The 21,656-nt window shown below is 45.8% G+C and overlaps 1 protein-coding gene across 5 annotated transcripts in view; it reads right to left on the bottom strand.

The window, feature by feature from the left end:
- GSN (gelsolin) overlaps positions 1–21,656 on the bottom strand; it is a 152,465-nt gene that overhangs the window by 95,169 nt on the left and 35,640 nt on the right. Inside the window, exon 1 of one of the 5 annotated variants that reach the window (XM_078641865.1) lies at positions 11,292–11,469. The exons of 3 other annotated variants lie outside the window; for them this stretch is intronic. In XM_078641865.1, the coding sequence (XP_078497991.1) occupies positions 11,292–11,333 (42 nt within the window). In that variant the 5' untranslated portion in view covers positions 11,334–11,469. Of the gene's footprint in view, positions 1–11,291; positions 11,470–21,656 lie in introns of those variants that run through there. One more of the 5 variants, XM_078641867.1, reaches the window with a different exon arrangement.

Consider the following 21,656-nt stretch of genomic DNA (forward strand, 5'->3'; position numbering starts at 1 on the left):
CATCATGAACGCCCTGGTTTACCCTACATGGAGACAATGGAGCTTTAGATGGAGTTAGATAAGACCTCCCGATCCTATACGGCAACTACAGTCAATGGAACCTTGAGGGACTCGGCCACAGACCCGGAGAACCGCTACGAAAGTCAAAGACCATAGTGGTAGACAGAGTTACTGCCATTAAAGCAAAGTCAGCTATACTTCCTCCAAGGCTGGCTCTGGTAAAGTGATTTACCAATACGGCAAAGAGAAAAATTGGTCTGGCCACCTGGCATACGGGCTACTAGGCGTTTGGGGAGAATGGACTGGATTTGCACACCACAGCCTAGGGATTAACACTTCAACCAAGCACCCCTTCAATGCTTCAGAAACTGAACTGCAAGAAATCTGCTTTACTACAGATAATCCAGTTTTAGGGCCTCCAAACTGGGAAACGTTGGCCAACCAGAGATGTTTCAAGCATGTGCAAAGTGGGCAATTGCTCAGAGCACCACCTTCTAGGCACCCCCTGGGAAATATGACATTCTATCCAGCTCGCATCTGCCATACCTCAACCACTCTGCCTACCTCAGAGTCGGTTTGTGTTGGCTTTGCGGAATCTTTAGGATTTTGGGGGTACTAAAATGCAAAGTTGTTCTGAACAGCCGCAATATAATCTGTTTTACCCGGGGCCCAAAAAATCCATAAAACGACCCTGTGGCCAACCATTTAAAAGCTTCCCCGCCAGCTCCATCTCAGGATTTACCAGTTCCTCTTTCCACAAGTATGAAGTTTCTCCATTTTCAGACATTCTTTCTGGAGAGAAGATTAAACCCATATGTTTGCTTTCTGCGAGCGTCCACTGCCGCATTCCTGAACCCCCCCCCCCCCTTCCCACCACCCTGAAGTGTCCCAATGCCTGGAATGCCGCCGTTTCTCCAGAGTGAGAGGACTTTTACCATTAATGTTCGAAGATTTACTACTGCACTGCTATTAAGATGGAACCAGCATTGGCCTGAGAGGCCTATTGGCTTGAACAGTGTTTTTTTTGTTGTTATGGAAATCATACAAACATCACATAAAATATGATCGGATAGATTCCAAAACAATTTAGCACGTGGAATCTTTGACATTAATAGGGCACGTTATAGCACTGCACTGAAAGGTACTTATTTAAGTGATAGTTATGTCAACTGATCGTCTGAACTCCCATATTTTTTAAGTGCAATATTTAAAAAAGTTTCAGTGAAATAATAAATTTGCCAAAGATAATAAAACGTATGGGATTGATCCAGGTTTTCTGGTTTCACTTTGTGCAAATCAGCCAGTAAATGGGTGTCTATACTTCTTTCCTCAGGTTGAGGCTTTGCTTTTTACCTCTTAGTTGCATTTTCTTGTAGTTTATTACAGCGGAAACTTGACCCGAAGGCCGAGCACCAGCAACATTACACAAGGTCACTTGCATGGTTTACAGACACGGGGAGATGAAGTGATTTTGCCCAGAATCAAAGAATATTTTAGCCGATTCGCGAACATGATTCCCTAGTTAAAGTGGACAGCTCTGGCCGTAATGCCACATCCTGGTAGAGGGTGGGAGGCAGAACCCAGAGCCAGTCTTCAGGCTCGAGCTTCCAGTGCCTCACCCACCTTGCACATATTACCAAACAAAAGTCGGCATCCATGCAGAAATTTAAAAAATGTACCTTTTTAGAAACGGAGCAACTTTAGGGAAAGACTTCTACCGAGAATGCCTCCTCACGAAGAGAAAGTAAAACAGGTTCTTGGAACCCCCACTGTTTTTAAAGGGCCCAGTTGGCCATAGAGACAGAATTTCATCCCCTAGGTTTCATGCCCCATTTATTTTCGGTTATAAAGTGCGTTCGATCAGGAGATCTCTCCTGAACATGCCTACCTAGGGTTTTTGTAGGGTCGCATGAAAAGAGCACGCCTGCCACATACTTTTGTATCATTTTCAATGACTTGTACAGTGTACTGGGAAGTCGGTTTTATGCACCACCTGCCATTTATACAGAATAGAAATATATCTATAAGCAATATAGAAGGTCTGCCAGAGGTCACCAGCTCCACCGGTTTGAAGCCATCCAAAACTGGCTATGCCAGCCTCTGATGAGTCGTGCCAACAGTGGCTGCTTGTTTCGGAGGAGTCCTACCTACATTGACAAAACGCGGCATCCAATGGGCGTCTGTTTTCACTGAAAACAAACTATAACAAAGGCCCTGGCACCAGGTTGTAGCGCCGGTTTGTACTCAACATACGAACCCCGGGGCAGATTCAAAGCACTGCAGGGAAAACAGATGAAAGGGAGGTGCATGGGGTGTGTGTGTGTGTGTGAGGGGGGGGGGGGGGGGGGGTGGGGGAGGGTAGCGGGAAACCGGTCATGTGGGAAGCAGAACCATGAAGGGGGGGGGGGGGCAATGTCACCAGGCTTGGTACATGTGGGGCACTAGTGAAAACCTACAGCAGAAGGGTGGTATAGTCACACTACAAAATGAAACCTCTTGGCTCTTAAATACTACTAATTATCTAACTCAACGGAACTCCTGTTATCGACCTAGGATGGATGAAAGTTTGATGAGCCCTGCTTAGACTTGGAGCTGTGCTACCTCGATAATTGATAGACCAGCATACATGTCCCTTGGTAGGCAACACCCGCCCTGGGGGCTTTTTCCAAGCAAGATTTGTTTAAAAGAAGTTTGGCTCTCTTTCAGCCTTCAGGAAAGGGGTTTAAATAAAAAAAATTTAAAAAACAGTTTTGCTACTTGGAAAAAAAAAAACGTTTTCTATCAGGAAAAGGAATGCGCGGCACAACCCATATACTAAGTTTATTTTGTTCCAAATGGGCCATTTTTCTCCACCAATCACCGTTTTGCCAGAATGGGTTTAAAAGTACGGATTCAAAATGGTATAACAAGTTTAAAAAAAATACAATGAAAAAATCCTCTGTCCAGTCAGACGAATTCTCGCTACAATGTATGAGAGGATGGAGGGGCCGTCATCCCACAGGTGAGGGGTAGATAGCATAACTTGCCTGAACCATTAAGTGCTCACACCAGCCCTTGTCCTAAGAAGACCTCACAAATATTCATAGGAGGTCGAAACAGGCCAGCAGAACATACCAAGGGAAACTGACCAAATAAACCAGAAATAATCCATTGTCCCTGGCTATCCATCTGTGCAATCCAAGGAGGCCCTAGACCAAAACATGTACCCGCTTTAAGGGAGTTTAATAGGAGTACAGTCCACCACGTGACTAAGAATCTTGAACTGGTGTTGTAAAACGAACTTCATGGTCACCTTTCCCTTCCTTCTTGTCAATAATTTGGGACCTGCGTTCATAATTTGTCCATCAATTCGTTTGACACATGATACACATATTTCATTAACAGCATAATATACGTTTTTTTCCCCCTCACATTTGTGAAGATGGTCACTTGTGATGAACTTCATAGGTTTCTCCTTTCATTATGGGGCACTAAATGTAATTTTTACATAGAATAATGATAAATGCGGGGGGGGTGACAAAACATTGTGCTATCCCTTGTACAAATGTTATATATAGAATAGGTAAGAGGACGTGTTTGTCGATTCAGCGACATGGTACAACAGGTGGAGGTGTATGGAGCTGTAAATAATTTAAAAGTATCGCTGGATGGGCACCAATCCAAAAATACACAGGGGGGTGGGGGTCAGAAAGGCGGCCATCTTCCCGATCGTGCTCCAGTCACCCCTTGGAAACTGGCCCAGTCCCTGCTGAGGCATTGAGGGTAAGCTGGCCACAAGCTTGGTCATGCAACCAACCTCCGGTTTCATGATTACCCATCTTAACAGGCATCAAGGTGTCCCAGTGTCTTTTAGGCAGTCTGCCACCAGGAAGTCTGCTGCTGGCAGGAAGTGTGAACCGCTTCATGAGGTCCAAGCATCAGGTTTTTTATTAGTTTATCCATGAAGGTTTCCTTCCTCAAAATTGTAATTAAGTGTACAGAAGCGCAAGCCACTTTGGAACTCTCAGACATTAAAATGAACGAAATTATCCTTATATATAACAAAAGGTGGTCAATACCGGCCATTCGCAACAAGAGATTTCACTGCGCATAACCTAGCGGTGTCTTAACTCTGCTGTCAGATCTCCTCCAACCCATCCCTGCGGCTCCAGGGAGGAGCGCTTGGCGCTGAAGTCTGTTGGCGAGCTGGACTTTAACCTCAGCGGCACAAGTGCCTGCCAAGCAGGAAGCAGCGATGCCCGCTCCGAGCTCACAACTGCTCTTACTTAGAAACCAAATCCCATCCCGAAGTGGGTTTGAACAACTGGGCGCGCCATCCGATGGGATCAGATACTGAAGCCACATACGTCCGCGCTTAGTGGATCAGCCAATGGGCGGCGGCTGGAAGTCACGCTTCACCACAAAGACAAACATTTGAGGTTGGATCCAGATCAACATACATGTTGGCCAGGTTCTCCTTCTCTAGGTCATGCCACGAGCTTATTCTGAAGCCATCTTGTCAACAGTGAAGGTGCATCTTGAGGGCAAACCCTTCATGCATTGATCTGCACTCGGAGGCTTTCATCATCTTATCGGCAGCAATTAGGTAGGGGAGCGGTGATGAAAAACCAGTGGGAGGGCAGTATGTGTACACACTGGAACAAGTTCTGCACCCTATGATGCTAGGGACGGGCATTCCCTTATAGGAGAAAAAGCACAACTCAGAGTTAACTGCATGCTTGGTGTTGCTATGTTTGAAGGCGGCATGGTGGTCTATACCAATACATGCACCAAGAAATATTGGAGAACCAGTTCCCACTTTAGTTCTTGTGGTGCTTGTAGTGACAACCTTTCTTGGTGCGATGGACCTTCTCCACGGATTCTCTCGCTACCAACTTCCAACAGTGCCGCTCATCTCTCCATAGAACCTCACATACATTTCAACTATTTGTAGCACGGCTTAACCAGTGTAGCATGTCAGAGCACCTTACATCACACACAAAGAACCAGGATTGTGCAAATCATTCAATAGGAAAGGTTTCACCAAACAATGAAGACTACAAGATGTAGGGATCCCAGTTTATCCAAACTAGTAGTGTGTATAATTTAAGAGTGTTTAGTCTGTAGAAGCACCAACTCGGTATTTAAAACGTATAACAGTGGTTGGAGTTGGCTTTATTAATAAGAAAGTATTTCTACCCAAACACACTCTTTAGAAACAGTAGAAGAATGAAAGATTGGGGAAAACACAATGTTCTAACCTATACCATGCAGTTTGCATGTAGCTCTTTCATGAGTCCACAGGTCACTGCTCTATGTTCGGACTAATTTATGAACTGCAAGTAAAAGAATCTGAGGTAAAATCAGTAACCCGCTGAACTATCCATATAAAAATGCAGTTCTGTAATTTACATGGAACAAATTCTTTGCAGAAGGCATATAAACCCTTGGTGCTACTTTATGAGTCAAAACTGGCACTAGACAAAACTCAGATCTATGTTCTGCTGGGACATTATTCATCAGCGTTATATCGACATTTTTACTGTACCTGTAAGCTGCTGGACACGGGAAGAACTCTGCAGCAGGTGCTTTTAAATCTTAAGGTATTTCCACGTACAACGCCAGGTGCGGCTGCACCAGTCGCACAGCTCTAAAGACAGACTGTTGAAAACACTTGCTTCCAAACAATCAATAAGGGGTTTATTAAGTGCAGCTACGCACCGGTAAGGGTCTAAAGGCACTAGGGGAGGGGATGGGGGTGGCATCTGTTTGTCTTGGTGTCCAAAGCAGGCATGTTTTTTTAGATTCCCCAATATGATCCACAGATCTGGAGACCAAAGCCCTGAAAATCAGCCAATCCGTCAGTCTGCAAATGTGTTGGGGACGTCGAGAGACACCAATCTTGAGTTTTCTGGTTCATAAATCAAAAAAAAAGACTGACGTTTGAAATAAGTCAATTGTTTTATTCTCCATTTCTCAGTCAGATGGATTTGCAATAGTTTGGCACTTCTAGCAACACAAATACTTAGTTCAAATGGGATGGCTTCTTGGCAGGAAAGACTGGCCCCGGGTCATCAACGGGTGCCAGTGGGAGAAGAAAGTCTATGAAGCCGGGCCAGCGTGGAATCTGCGCAGGTGCAGGCACGGCAGCTGTTTGGAAAAGAATTTATTTTTCACAATCGAACCCTGAACCAGAGAGCAAGAACAGTAAAAATGACAAAGGGACAAGGCAGGGATGAAAAAGATCCTAAAAGAGGGAGATAAATAGCACGTGGAAGCAAGAGGGATAATCCATATTTGTAAAGCGCGAACAATCACCCTTAAGGGTCTCCAGGCGCTGGGGGCGGTCGGGAAGATTAACCCGTTGGGTGCTGGTGACGGAACCACTCAAGTCACCAGCCTCGGACGGGCTGTGCTAATGACAGAGTGGTTCAGTCACAGCCTGGCCACCAGGCCTGCGCGGCAGCGATTTCGGGCCTGCGCTGAGCGTTCCATTGAGTGGACGGGGCCGTGACGGAACCACTCCGTCACAAACACAGCACACCCGAGGCTCGTGATTGAGTAGTTCCGTCACTAGCATGGCGGCGCCGCGCGTTCCCCCCTCCCCCTGCGGCGGAATTACTGCCGCAGCCAAGGGGTTAAGCAAACTATTGCCCAGAGTCACATGGTGCTGGGCTAATCTGCCACCGGCGATCGAACCGTGATCCCCAGATTCCAGTGTCAGTCGCCCTGGCCGCAGCACCACACCTCTCCAACAAGACTAAAATAGCAGTGGTCTTCAGCGACCCGCCATTGAGCAGCGCTGGCAGCAGGCTCCTTAGAAAAATGCATGTGCATATGTACAAATTAAGCAGTGACCACAGTACAGTCCTATTGAACACCTAGGCATATTAGAAGCCTCCACAAGGGTTGGCACAGTGGCTTAAAGAAAATACGTTGTTTCTTTCACCATCTGCCACGACCACACAAGGTAGTCACCAATCCCATGGCCCATTCCTTTTAAACAGAATCTCACTGTACACGTTGCACAAGGGCACATGTTCTCTTCAAATGTGTTGACCCTACAACTTGAAACAGACTTAGTGAGGCAAGGAAGAAATTGTTTTGGCTTGCCACGCCCTAGGCTCGTGGTCTACTGCAACCTCAGAATATACTGCGAGCATCATGGAAGGGGAAAACTCATCTGTTCCAAAACACGGAATTAGAAAGACAAATTTAGTTTCATGGCTTCAGTGATTTCCAGGTTTCTTTTTCGCTGCTTGGTGCATCACTGCTGCTAAAGCATTTTTTTTTATTTTTTTTTAATCACACAGCACAAACCGATCTAGAATGCCTGAAGGAGTGTGTTGGAGCGGTTAGCAAAGCGGTGTCTCCTAAACATCTGGCACGAACCAGATCTCCCCCTATGGACTGCCTCTGGATCACACAAAGACAACTTCTCCAACTCAATGTTGTATTTAACACCCTGCTTCCCCCCCCCCCACCCAAAAACAAATATTGAACGTTTGTCAATTCTGCATACACTCTACAAGGGAGAGTCGCCCTTCATCCTTCTTAGATCTGTAAATTAAGTATCACTTATTTGGGTTATGGTAGCTAAACGTAATGTGGCACAACCAGGGGGAGTGGAGTCAGCATTTAAGCAGCTGGCAGAACGATATGGACTGGTGTATGCAGGCGGAGAGAGTGATCTATGAGCGCAGAGGCATTATGAACAAGTGGACACAAATATGGGGCAATGGAACACATGGGGGAGACTTGGGTAACCTACAGCCATTTCTTTTGGTTGCTAGGTCCAAACAACACCGTGGCAATTATATAAAACATGTGAATGTCATGAATAAAACATTTAGAGCGCATAGCTACCCTGAGGCATCCCAGAGCTGTGTGAAGACGCAGACCAAGGCGACCCTCTTACTGTGCCGGGACTTAAAAAAAAATATATATATATTTTTTTTTAATACACACTATATACTGTGAGCTCCCCGGAAAAAAAAAAAATCACTGTCCTACAATAGCTTCTTTACAGAGTCTTGGCCAAAGAAAGCGTTGTTGCTGCTAATCACAAATACCATTCACTTTACCACAAAGCTAGGCCTATTGGCTTTGTCAGTGCATGTGACCAATGGCTAAGAGTGTCCGAGCAGGGTAGCCGTATTTCTTGAATAAATAAAAAGATCCGAAGAGGGAGGAACGGTCTCATTCCATTCTTTGTCATTCCCAGGAGTGGGGGAGGGAAAGCAGTTCTATTTTTATCAAGTCTGGAAGGCAGCCCATGCCAGAGACCACAGATGCTTTGCACATCCACTCACTCTGCTCTCCAGCGCCAGACACACCAGGGTTCCTGCTCTACTGCCCCATTTGAGGATTTGTGCTCCAAAAAGTGCCCCAACTTAGTACACCTGAAAGTCATGACAAGTTTGGTCTACTGGAGTGTAACCTGCTTCTCAATGAAAGGAAGTTATTAAAAAACTAAGAGTCATGGTTTGAGATTTTATCGATCATAAACCCCAAGATTAAATGTAAACATCTTTAGTGTATAAAACAGTAAAGAATTGAATGCTTGAACTAGTCAACCATTAGTAATCACTCGGGTCGCACTGCAATCCATCGTTATGTTACATACCATGCCACCTCCATTTGGAGCCAGTCATATGCACATTAGTCTTGACCCTGCGCCAATGGGAGCAGCCCGGCATGAACTGCCATGCCAGGTCCTCAAGCACCCCAGGACCGGCTTTGCCCCAATTGGGCTCAGCCAGGCATAGTTTGGTTCCATTGGCACAGTATGTAGGGGACCCACGTCGGGCAACACCCTTCCCACTTAGACACTCAAATACACAAAAAAGAGTGATGGATGGAATGTGAATTAATCTCAGCCTCTGATAATCACTCGAGCCACATTCCAAGCCATCATTCTTTTGCACACCATGCCACCTCAGTTTGGACCCAGCGTGGCAGTTTGAGCTGGACTGTTCCATTGGTCAAGAAAGATTTGCATATTGCTGGGTCCAAACTAAGGTGAACTGGTGGGCTAAAAACAATAGATTGGAATGCGGCCAGAGTGATTGCCAGTGGCTGAGATGAATTCAAACATGCCATTAATAACATTGCTACCATAAATGGATTTTTTTTTTTTTTTTTTTTTTAAACGATAGCATTTGGTACTCCAAGCTAGGGTGACTTGATTTTGAAAAAAGACATTTCACAAAAATAGAAAGACTATTATTTTACATCACCCGAAGAGCACAGAATGACTTCAATGTAAGAGCTCATCAATATAGAAACAGAGAATGTGGTACCAAGTGAATAATTTAAATGAAACTTTTAAACCCAGTATCATGCATGCTAAAACTCCTTATTAATAATAGCCAACACAAAGTCCTGCCTAGGAACCCATAAAAAAGTGTATCCCCCGTTTTATTTTACCCCTCTAAAACCCAGAACATGTGCTAAATTAGCAGAAATATGCCAGGACAACTGGTGACAAACTGGGACTGCGACGACAAATCCTGGACGCCTGGTCCCCTGTCCCAAGGGCTGCTGGTTTTGGAAGAAGGAGGGGGTCGGACTGATGTAGTCATATGGCGTTTGCCCAGGAGCACACAATTCAGTAAAGTGAACAAGCAGAACTCAGCCAGTAGCTCACGCCTTTGGAGGGGAAATAAACACCAAACTAAACTTTATTACCCACAGCCGAGGTCTTTGACAGCGTCATCCTGGGAGAACCATATTTCGCAGAATGTAGCTGGAGGGGCGAGAAATTGCTCAGGATCAAAAGTAGAATATTTGCCCGAAGCTGGGCTTTAAAACCGGAAGCTGCAAATGGTATGATCCGGGTTTTACCAACTAGGCCAATTATCTTCCAACACCTAAAGTTCCTGAGTGATAGCCAAACACACACAGCGCTTGGTGACATCACAGGGAAGAGTCAAGGGATGCTGCATGCTGCAGAGTACCAGTGCAGTCCGGATGCAGCAGCCCTGCACTGTGGGTAGTATCTCCAGAAATCAAACAATTGTAAAGACCGGTAAGTAAGCCAGCCCTACCACAAGAAGCATATATACATAAGAAAGACAACTTCCCCAACTCAATGTTGTATTTACTACACAGCCCCCCCCCCCCACAAAAAAATACAATTCTGCATAGAGTCTACAAGGGAAACGCGCCCTTTCACGATTTAGTTCTTTAAATTAAGTATCACTTATTTGGGTACAAGTAACAGCTGACATTTTTACAGCGTTTTGCAAACGCCTGGAGTGAGGTATCAAACACTGTATAGAAAACCAAGGTATTTGTAAAGGCAATTCTGTGCCTGCCCATTGAACGCACAAACCACTTCCTTGGGAGCAAGGGTCTGTTCGTTTCAAGGAAGACCTGCCACTCGGAACACCAAGAACCCAGCCCCCGGCGTCACGTCGGCCTGGTGCATTCTGGGAGATGTAGTCATCCACCTAGACAACGGATTGGCCTAAGGTAGCAGATGACGGTTGCTTGGGTATAGGATCAGGCATCCAGTAACAATTCGTATAACTGGTACCCCAAAGAATAGCCTCTGGGCATCTTAAACTACACCCTAAACGTGCATAATATGACGCATTCAAATCAAACCTTATATACACACACAAAAGTAACTACCTCCCCTCCTCCCCCACCAAGAGCCGAATGTATTTTATTTGATGGAAGCCCCCTGCAACCCTGGAGATCTTCCCACCCCTACAAAAACAAACCTCTGCAGGTAAGGGGTATTAAAATGTATGAGCAGAGCGTACAAAACAGGTCTGTGAAAGCTTAATTTATCCTGCTTCACCTGGAGGCATCCCGATGCGTGGGAAGGGGGCGGGGCGAACGAACGCCGCACGTTGTCGGATGGTACTTTCTTAAATGGTTAGTTATTACTCTGTGCAGCACACGTGCGCCCACGCTATATAAATCTCAGGAATGCATTGAGAGGTGTATTTCTATCTAGCTTCAGGGCAGTAAAGTGATGCACATTAACGCACAGAAGGGATCATCATATTCCAAAAGATGCGACTGCACAAGGCTCGCGCTGACTAGCAGGGATTTAAATCCAGGCGAGGCGAACTCGGCCTTCCATCCTTTCAGAGTCGGCGAGTGCGATAAAGACGGGGGTACTAGTAATGTTGGTTTACAGTGCCTTAAAGACGATAGAAGCGCTTTGTAAAAGACGATATTAGACGTCCTACAGAAAAGCCTCCCAACCCCATCCCACGGACTAAACCCCTCCCACCGAACTCCCCAAACCATGGCCTCCGTGCCCCGGGGAGATGCGCCCCCTGGGTCTTACCCACCCGTGCGACGCAGCAGACCTCCGCCGAGCTGCCGTTGCCCATCCTGGCCGGCGCGGACACGGTGCCACGCTGTCGGAAGAGCTCCTCTGGAAGTTACAACATCTGGCGACGAGGCTGCGAGCGATCCTGCTCCCCGTGACTCATCCCCCTCCTCGCTCCCGGCGAGGTCCGGCAGCCGCAAACATCTGGATCCAGAGGGCTCCGCGAGAACGTCACGAGAGGATCCGGAGGCAGAGATGGCAAAAAAAAGTCCAGCCCAACATTTCACAGCAGACCCAAAGCGACTAACAGGGATGCCTCATCGACCAGTCTCTGCAGAGAACCGGCTGTGCTCCAAAAAGCTGTCAACTGGCACCATGGGGCGCATTAGCCAAAGAAAAGAAAGTAGGACTGAGAGAAAGCAAACTCAAGCCCTCATTACTCATGCTAACCAGTAGAACAATTTTGCACAAGTTAAAAAAGGCCATTTTGATGTGTGCGCTTTCAACCTTTTTTTGGAACATTTGATTTCCGTGCATATGGTACGCTTTTTAATGTCGTAAGCCTTATGACAATAAAAAAAACACCATATGCACGGAAATCAAATGTTCAAAAAAAAAGGTTGAAAACGCACACATCAAAATGGATGCTGCAAACTGGTAATCCACTCACTCCAGAAATATTCGTGCTTGTGAGGATTCACCGGCAGAAATATGGAACAACTCTGGAAAGAGGGGGTTCGGTTTCCACTTCCCTCAATGGCCGTGGACCCAGCGGAGGGCACACCAGCTGCAGGCCTGGAGTCACCCCACTCTACCAGAAGCCACAGGACAAGCAGAGGGTAGTGGACAATTCTCAAGTGACTTGGAATTCCGTCTAGTACAGCGCTCTATATTGGACCAAATTCATCCCTACAACACTGGACGGCAAGAGTAGGATGGAGAGTGAGCAGTTCAAGGCGTTTTGGCAAGGTATCGAAGAGAGGTTCAGAACTGGAGCAATAGGTTACACTATGAAGTGTAACCTATTGAAGATACCAGTGCTTTCTTTTTTAAACAAAAAGGAAAGTTCTTTTAATCACATCAAAACATATTACAGCATATGTTGAAAAGAACTACAGGAATGTATCCTACAAGGTCCAACGGGTTCGACACATGGAGAACAGTCTTAGAATTAAGTACAGATGATTGTTCAATATAGTGTAGTGGAACAGCTTTCCTGTATTATGTGACACTTCGGTCAATTGACTTTGCTGTTCCTGTTTGTGGGTTTCAGTTCTCTTTAAAAGTCTACCAATATCTGCTTTAACAACTAAGTCAATACCTCAAACTTTGGCGTTTACCAGACGTGGAAAGCAGTCCGGAAACGTGCGGCTTTTGTCTGCACGGGGTGAACAGCCATGATCACGGCCATCAAAGCTCGTAGGGACAGCTCAGTTTCACCCTCTGCATCAGACTTGTGAGTACCACAGTGGGTCAGTCAAGTCGCTCTGGACAGACGTTCAACCACTCACGGTGGGAGGATGATTTCCTCCGCAACATGATGCTGGAGCGAGGCCCTTGCGGGCTCAAGTAGAGTCAGCACGGGTCCCCTTTCTTCTCCTGTAGCGACTACTGGAATGGGCAACCATGGTCGAATCTGGTCTTTGGTAGGGCTGGAAGGCCCTCTCAGGTTCATGCAGGTTAGCCTTGGACACAATTCCTTGGCGATCGGCTTTTGATGGGCCACTCAGCAGCTTGGAACTGGAACCAAGTCGGAAAGGTTAGGATAGAAATTCTCTTGACAAGGACTGTGGCTCTACCATCTACGGTTCAGGAACCAATTTGAAGTGGTTTTTCATAACTTGCTTCTCATTCGGCGGATTGTTTAGTGGGGTGATGGCTCTTGCAGCAGGAGTACCCATGACATGAGCACAACTTGTGTGAAGCACCACACCTTGCTGTCATCAGTTTTGCCAGAAGGGGCACTCAAAAGACAACAGGAGGCTCAGGTCCTGCTCAGAAACTGCTCTCCCTCCCAACAACTACATCTAGTGACACCATCAACCAAATAGAAGTGCTGAGCAAGGTCTAATACGCAATACCTTGCTAACTAGGTCACAGATTTTCTAAAGGTAACAGTCTCCATTCATCCACACTTCAGTGTCGATGCTACACCCTAGAGCACATATGTAGGCAATGTATGTCCACTGTCTAGGGAGGCTGTATCACAACCTTCATCTTGTGTCATGTCACAACCTGGGCAATCCAAAAAATGACCTCTGGCTACAGCATACACATTCTCAAATATCTAGTATGCTACCAGGCACTATATGCACAATGCAGATGGACTTGCAGACCGGGATGCCAGCTCATGGTCTTTGACATGCTAGAGAAACTTTATGCCAGCAGGCCTTCAAAAAAAATTAAAAAAATCTATTAAAAAATGAGTGGGGTATGTTGCCACCAATGCTCACTGTAGATGTCCCAGGGACACAGGCTGTGCTCTTGTGCCAACTAGAGTGTGGTCTTCAGGTGCCCCTCTTGGACTCCGGCAGGCTCTGGGTCTCATGGTCAGTTTGGTGTCTGAGCCGCAACGTACATGAAGAATGTGTTTATTCTCTACCAAATGAAAATTCGGATAGCAGAATGACTTGTCTCAGGGCAGAGGGCCAGGCCCATTTACCATGCTTAACTGCTATGATTTTATATACTGGTGACGTACCACAAAGTGCTGGATGAAAGGGTGCATACAAATATATAACTTGCATCATATACTCATGGTGACATTATAGAATTACTTTCATAACAGTTCCGGCTTAAGCACACTACCTTTTCTGTATGTTTGGAGAAGTTTGCTACTCAAAGGAGTTCATCATTAAATTGCTAGTGTAAATATAAAATTTAGATGCGGATTAAATTGAAAGAACACAACTAAAGTGAAAGAAAAAAGGTCACAAATTAAGAAAAAGGCAGAAGGGGCCCTCCGCATCTCATTTGTAATGTACCCAATAACCAGATAAGTCCAGGCACTCGCAGTAACCATGCACACGCTTCCTACGCAATGATAGACATGCATCAACCATGTGCAGTCTCTTCATCCACAATGAGGCGCACCCAGTAACCATACCCAAAGGTAACGAGGAGGGACGGGGCACACAACATGGCTGTGTAAGAGAGAGTTGCCATCAAAACCAGTGCTAGAAGAGCACCTACTGGAAAGCGATCCCCGCTTTATCTCACAAACTGGAATTGTGGTTAAGTCTGCCTTCTAATAACTGAATGTGCTGAAGAACACTAGTTCATACCCAAAACTTACCACGCCACCATAGCAGGCTCCCTAGACAACTGCCACACACTGAGTGCTGGCTTCCAATACTACCAATTTAAGAGACTCAAAAAAAGCCACGAGTCCATCTTGTCCATCACACTAATAAAGCACAACACAGCACTCACCAGGTGACAAGCGTCCATTGGGAATCGCTGAAAGACCGATTTCAAAACCACCTGCCTCACCTTCAAACGTGTCAAAGGCACTACATCCCTCTTTCAAAACAAAGCACACAAATACAGTTGCAGGACCCCAAGGTCCTAAAGAAAACCCGTATAGAACAGCTGCTCCTCACTACATTGACTGGTTTCTTTACTCTTTTCCTGGACTAGAGGCATTTCAGTGATGCTGTGTGTGGTACCCAGATATGTTCAACTGAATAAAAAGATGGATGTGCTTATGTCTCTTTACTGTCCACTAGTAGATCTCCACACCCCCAGCTCCCTCCCTCTGATGATGTACACAGACCAACTATGCACAAGTCTGATTCATATAGGTGCATGCACAAGCTAACCCAGGTCTCTTAAAACATGCGCACAGTAGCTGTACATTAAACTTAGTGGAGCGAAAACCATCAACAAGCCACGTAATCAGATACAGAACGATCCATAAGTCTGCCTTTAAAAACGCACACAAAGTTGTCTTGCACATCTAACGGCGCAGGCAGTGTATCGACCATAGGCCAGTTTCTGATGACCGCACAGCAACTACCCTCCTCATCTCTTCTGCTAAGGACCATAAATTAACAATGCACATCCTGCTGATCACCACAGGAACGATGCACATCTAATAGCGAGGGCCACACAGTACCCATGCACAAGTCTTGCACTGCTGCTCAGGCAAACACTGCGTTCGCGAGTTCTCCACAGGAGAGTGTGCGAGTACCACATTGGCTGCCAGCTTGCACACTGGGTTTTTGGCTAAAAGACCGACATGCACAGTAACATTAATGCACCAGGACACACGAGGCAATCCAAGTGATTAAGAGAAGTTCACCAGTGGGCCCAGTCAGCCACATTCGCAAAGGTCCACCGTGGCCGGGTGAGTTGGTGTCTATTACCAGACCCAACAGGTGGTGACAATTTCAACTTGCACTGGACCACCAGGTTAGGCAAAGAGAAGTGTCGAGATGCAACTTCACTGGTCTCGACAATCCAGTGCAAGTCAATATTTTGAAGTCTCTATTGGCTGAGGTCAATATTTAAAAGCAAGTATTTCCCATTGCACGGTTACCACCCAACAGTGCCCTTTAACCGCATGCGTGCTAGCAGTTTTCCCGCTGAGATTTAAAAAATCCCGCGTTACGTGACAAGGTCAGCTCGGCATCCGCGTAGCGCAGGTTACACCCATGACGAGCTGACCTTGTCATGAGCGCAGAAGGGGTTAAGTAGCGTAGCATAGTTTTTCCCAAATTATGTAGCGCACAGCCAAGCTACAACTGCACCAAACAGGAGTCCGTGCAACCTGTGAGTTCTGATAACGTGCCTCGTGCAGTGAGTCCATAGCACACCTGGATGTGTGTTTAACCCAACAGCTGCACTGAGCCCTTGGATAAACAGCTGCACTTAGCCCTTTGATAAACTTTAGACTTGCAGTGGTACCCAGATGGAGACCAGGGGCCTGCTGGCAGCAAATTTAGATCACAAAAGATATTTGAAGTTTCCCCATACTTGTTGCATCAGGATACTTTGATTTCATGTAGAGAAGAGCATAAAAAGGAGGTGGGGCTAGGGGGGGTTCACATGGAAAGTGCAGCCATTTGGGTGACTTGTAGAACCCAACCGGGATTACAGGTGCCACAGGTTACTCCGAAGAAGTGTCACTACTCTTGACCCCGTAGTAAAAGCTTGGTGGGCACAAGAGCTATAAACATTTTCCTGGTGAGTCAATTACACGGGATTCCCGCTGCACATTACAGCCCAGATTACTATGGCGACCACCAGTCTGCTTGCCTTGCTGGGAAACTGCTGGGCTCATTTTCGGAGCTCCTGCTGAACTTAAGACTGTTAACAGACCCGGAAGAGAGCTCAACAATTAGTTCCAGGGCCACTTTGACAATTAGTGCTGCTGTAAGAGATAGGGGTGCTCCATTGACGTCTCCGCCAAGTGCCTAGAGGTCCAATGTGCAGTAGATGGTAGTTTAGGTGCCTCAAGTCAAGAAGGAGAGAATGACTCTACAGGACAACAGTCTGCGAATACTACAAACAATGCAGCTTGAAGCGGAGCAGCTTTGCTTCCAAGCACTGCTGTAAAAGTAAAGCAGGAAACAAAAAAGGCAGGGATAGAACTCCCACTGTTCTGGGTTGGACAGATTCCCGTTGCAGCCACTAGTATTAGCCACACAAGTGGGGTAGCTAATTTGTTGGCACAATTGGGGCAAGCGGAGTGTCGGGAATTTATGGAATGTGCAGGAATCCACAGAATTCCTGTCACATAAATGAAAGGGAACGGTGTGATTTTAGGCACAGTGAGGTTTGCAGGGCATTGTGGGTAAGAAAACATCATGGGTTCCATACGAAGCATACCACCTTTGACTACACATGTGTTTAGTTTGCAAAAGTGTCTGGGTGTGGTAGGTTTCCACAGGTGGCGACCCAGCACTGGCCAAATACTGCAGCTATCCCTATTGCAATGTTGCCACACTGCGTTTTGGGGTCCTGGTTTATTGCGAGCGCTAGGCCAAACTGCACAAGTGGGGTAGTGGTTTTATTTAAAGTGTGGGCATGCTGGGTGGTAGGCATTTTGTGGATCCCTGCATATTACAGACGTTGAGGGCACTAACATGAAGAAAAGGAGTGATTTCAAGCAAAGACTGAGGCGCAGAAACACGGTTGAGGTGGGAGTGAGGTCTGATGTCAGGCCCCAACACATTTCATAAAAGTTACTGTCAACCAGTGGACTTTCTACCCCCACCCGGAGGGGCACAGGAGCAAATTCCATCTCTGCCCCCCAGGGAGTACAGACAGGTTTATCACTTTTTAAGTGGGGGTTTGGGCAATGCTAGGGAGGAACAGATGCGCCCTTGTTTTGTCCAGATGTAAAAATCGCTGGTGTCTAGTAGGCTTTCTACTCCACTAGGGGGCAAGAGGGGTAGATTAGGAGCAGGCCCCTCAATCTGGATTAATTTCCCGTCTGTCCCCCAGCCAGCAAAAGGTCTATTGCTCCTTCTGGGTGGAGGTATGGCCCAATGCCAATGCTTCCTGCCCCCATCTTTTGCTTTGTCCAAAAGCCAAGCCCTGATGTATAACGGGCTCCCTGTCCACCCTTGCGAGGCTGCAAACTGCCAATCTGCAGGGAGGTGGGGGGCACGAGGGCAAAAAATCCATTGCCCTCTTCTGGGGTGTGACATGGCCCTATGAATGGTAGGATGCCCCATCCATTTGTCTTTTTAATTTTTATGAATTTCTCTAGTGAGCCTTCTGCCCCCTTCTCTCCGGAGGGGCAGATTAGGAGTAAACACCCCATCTGCCGTTAGGGGAAGAAACATTGAAAATATTGGAAGGGGTGGAGGAGCACAGGTCCTTGCCCAAGAGGCAGCTCACCCAACCAAATAAAAAAAATCCTGGAGATCACTTTGCGCCGTGATCGTCTGGCACTTTGCACGGTAAGAAGCATTGCTGGAAAGTATTTTCCTAGCTTTCCAACTCGACTCCCTCAAGCAAAACTCCCTGCTACCATGGAGATGGGGTTCTTTATCCCCTTCTTGCTGAAGCCGTTTACTTGGTCCAGCAATTAACTAATCAAGTCAGTGACTCCAATGCAACATTTGCAGAACCATCACACCCTTCCTGTTCCGGATCAGAAGAGACTCCCGCTCCGAACCAGAAAGGGTGAGACGGGGGGACACCAGAGCAGCCCAACAGCAGCTGCTGCTCAGTGCTGGGCGCATGGACAGGACTTCCACGTCCATAGCACCAAATTGCTGCTTTATGGACGTAGAGACCACGTCCCTAGCACCCACGATGTTAAGCAGGATATCCCAACTTCCACAAATCCCACGTTTTATACAGAGGGTTCATCAGGTACCCAGGCATAATTTTCCTAAAACTTTATGCACAGCAGAGTTAATTACAGCTGTAAGAATTCACTCAGGATCAAGCAATTTCGCAACAGAGTAAATCGGTTTCCTCTTATGTGACCGTGAAGGAACTGATTTTCCTCAACCGCGGTATTTAAGCATTTTCTCTGCGGGTGAATTCCAGTCTGTTTATGCAGTGTTGGATTAAAGTCACTCGTAAAAACAGCAGCTCTGCTAAAAAAAAAAAAAAAAAAAAAAAAAAAAAGAGAATAGCCCGAAAATACTAGAGCATAATCGGTCACCCTGGATGTCAAATGGTTTTCTTTTCCATCAATTACAAGTTGCCCGATGCCCTTTTGGAAATTAACGTCAAGAAGCCTCAGTCTAAGGAAAGGTTATAGATGAGAAAAATAAATAAATAAAAAAAAAGAAGAAAGAGTGGCACAGGGGTGTAGCTGTTAATAGTAGACATGTCAACATCCCTTATTCAAGTGACTCCCCTAATGTTTTAGGCCAAACATAGGCTTATCTGAGCCTTCTCCCGCCTGAATTTGCCCCTATTTCAATGCAAGTCGATGGAGAAAAGAAACTGCCATAATTTTATCAAAATCTCCTTTCCTGCTTCCAGATGTTTGCTTGTATGAACAATGCAGCGGGTGAATTTGCACCAGGGCTAGGAGAGCCCTCTGCACCCCAGGAAAGGATTATTTTGCTTTCAACACAGCCCAGGTGGGGCTCCACAGGTCCACTTTCCACACTTGCATCAGGTTCTGTGGCACCCTTACGACGTTCCTTCTGTGGGGGCTAAAATGGGCGTGGTCCAAGAAGCTATTCTAAGAAGCCTTTCCAAGCACAGCTTTCAAATAAACAGAAAATATAACAAGGTCTCAAATGAAGCCTTTCTAGACAAAACCCAACCGATCTCCAAGGTAAATTTAGAAGTGCAAATAACGTGGTTATTCGATTAGAATGAAACTGGGATTAGGTCCTGGAAACAAACTACATGGACAGGTAGGCACATTCCTTTTGTCTTCGGCTGGTGAGCGATAAATAGATGGCCCACTAGCCCTCTGGTTCAATAACCAAATTTAGTCCATGAGGCTCCAAACCAACATTCAGGTTGACAAACAACTTTGCAAACTATTTGAAGTGTGAAAATGAATCACCTATAGATATCCTGATAATTTGTGTGGATTCAGACCTCCTACACCATAGCTGGCCACCCAGAGCTGAAAAGAAATAGAATCTTGGTATGCAAATTGAAACCTGGACTGGACAGGTGGAGTTTACAACTTGGAGCCATTTATGACTATAGTGAAGTGAATAAACTCTGGAGCTCTCATTAAGGAGAATACATTGGTGTCGTTTATAGAAGTATAAGCCCCTTGAGGTAAAAGTGGAGGTGTGTATACTGTGTGCGCTCACCATCAACACAATGGCCACACAACTGCCACACCACCAATGACACAGCTAGCAAAACAAAGTCACCAGAGCCGGGAGGAATTCATTGCGAGTGGCTGCCATCCACAGCCCCACTGGCCTGCTGCTGGCACTCATTAGGAATACTCTGAACCAGCTCACCATTCTTGAGCCATGAGACAGAAAGCAAAAACAGTCACAATACAAGACTCAAAAGTCCACTGCCTAAAACATCTACCATAATAAATATCTCCTAAACACACGCTAGGAGGACTGCAGTTGACACAGTAAATGACCCCAATATTATAAATTGCTGGCAATGAGGTGGGAGTGGAATTAGCCATTCAATAAAATTGCACAGGGAGATATACAACGATGTATACTTTTGAGTCAGTTTAGGTCGAAGCGGTTTGGTTCATAGCTCTATTGGGGACATGCGGAAAGATTCCCTAGGAATGCTTTCTGCCAATTGCGTACCATTGGCTGTGTGTTTTGTAACTCACATATCCTTGCTTTCCATTTGCTGGCTTTGATTGGCTTTTGTCCCTCCAGTGGAGCACAGCCAGGTTACCACCTCTAACCGGCTCTTTATTCTTCCACGAGTGCCCTCTTTCTTGGAACTTTTCTTTCATGAAGCACTCCGAGAGTGCATGTGTTTTCAATTGTCACCCTTGTATGCTAGTTCAGGAAGCTGTAAACGTGCTTTGTATTCTTTGAATAGGCTTCCTGCCGCCTATCTGACTGTTTCTACTAGTTCATCAATCTTGCATGCCAGTGTGTAACAATGTTCTGTCCATGAGCTTGTTTATTTTGGTCAGTGCTCTTTATCAATAGCATAACTTAATCTTCTTCCTCAAATTTCACTCCTATGCCATAGGCACTGGAAGAGGGGATGCTGAAGCACCCCCTAAAATATCATGCTGGAGTTCAGAATCAAATGAGCAATAAACAGACATTTTGTTTCCATCTAGACACATTTGTTGTGCATTTAAAGATAGTACAAATGTTAGGCTCTTGTCTTCTGAGGGAGCTTGGAGTTTCCTTTTCTTTCTCCAACTACAAAGTGAGAGGATTTGTGTGCCAATATTACTGGGTACTGAAGGTTTGAAAGGGAAGGCTGTATGCAGGTTTTTTTAAGCACAAAACAAGATTTAAATGACAGTTTAATTGTATAAAAGAAAGAGCAGGACCCCTTTGACCCTGCCAGGGGAGTAGGGTACTATTGGCAAGTGAAAAATGATATTCCCTTGGTGGTTAAATACACTGTCTAGCGTAAATGTTTATTATGATGTCTATGGTTTTATAAAATAAAAAACACCAGTCTTTTACTTTCATTTTTGCATGATTGTAATTTCAGTTGGGAATGTGTAAGTTCTAACACATATACAAGTTCGCATCTATTTCCGCTAGACAGTATTTAATCACCAAGGGAATTCCATTTTTCACATTAGTTAATTGGACAAACATTTCAGAATACATCAGAACTAGGAAATCACAAATGAAGCCCATTTTTTTGTAATTCTGAAATTTTAATATCAAAACAAAATCAGCACACTAGGTGAAGATGTCCACACATTATCATTTTTGCACTGTAAAGTTTCATCAGTAACACCAGCCACGCTGGTGTACAACCTCGCTAA

Source organism: Lissotriton helveticus, chromosome 5_1 (assembly GCF_964261635.1).
Source record: "Lissotriton helveticus chromosome 5_1, aLisHel1.1, whole genome shotgun sequence".
Lineage (NCBI taxonomy): Eukaryota > Metazoa > Chordata > Amphibia > Caudata > Salamandridae > Lissotriton > Lissotriton helveticus.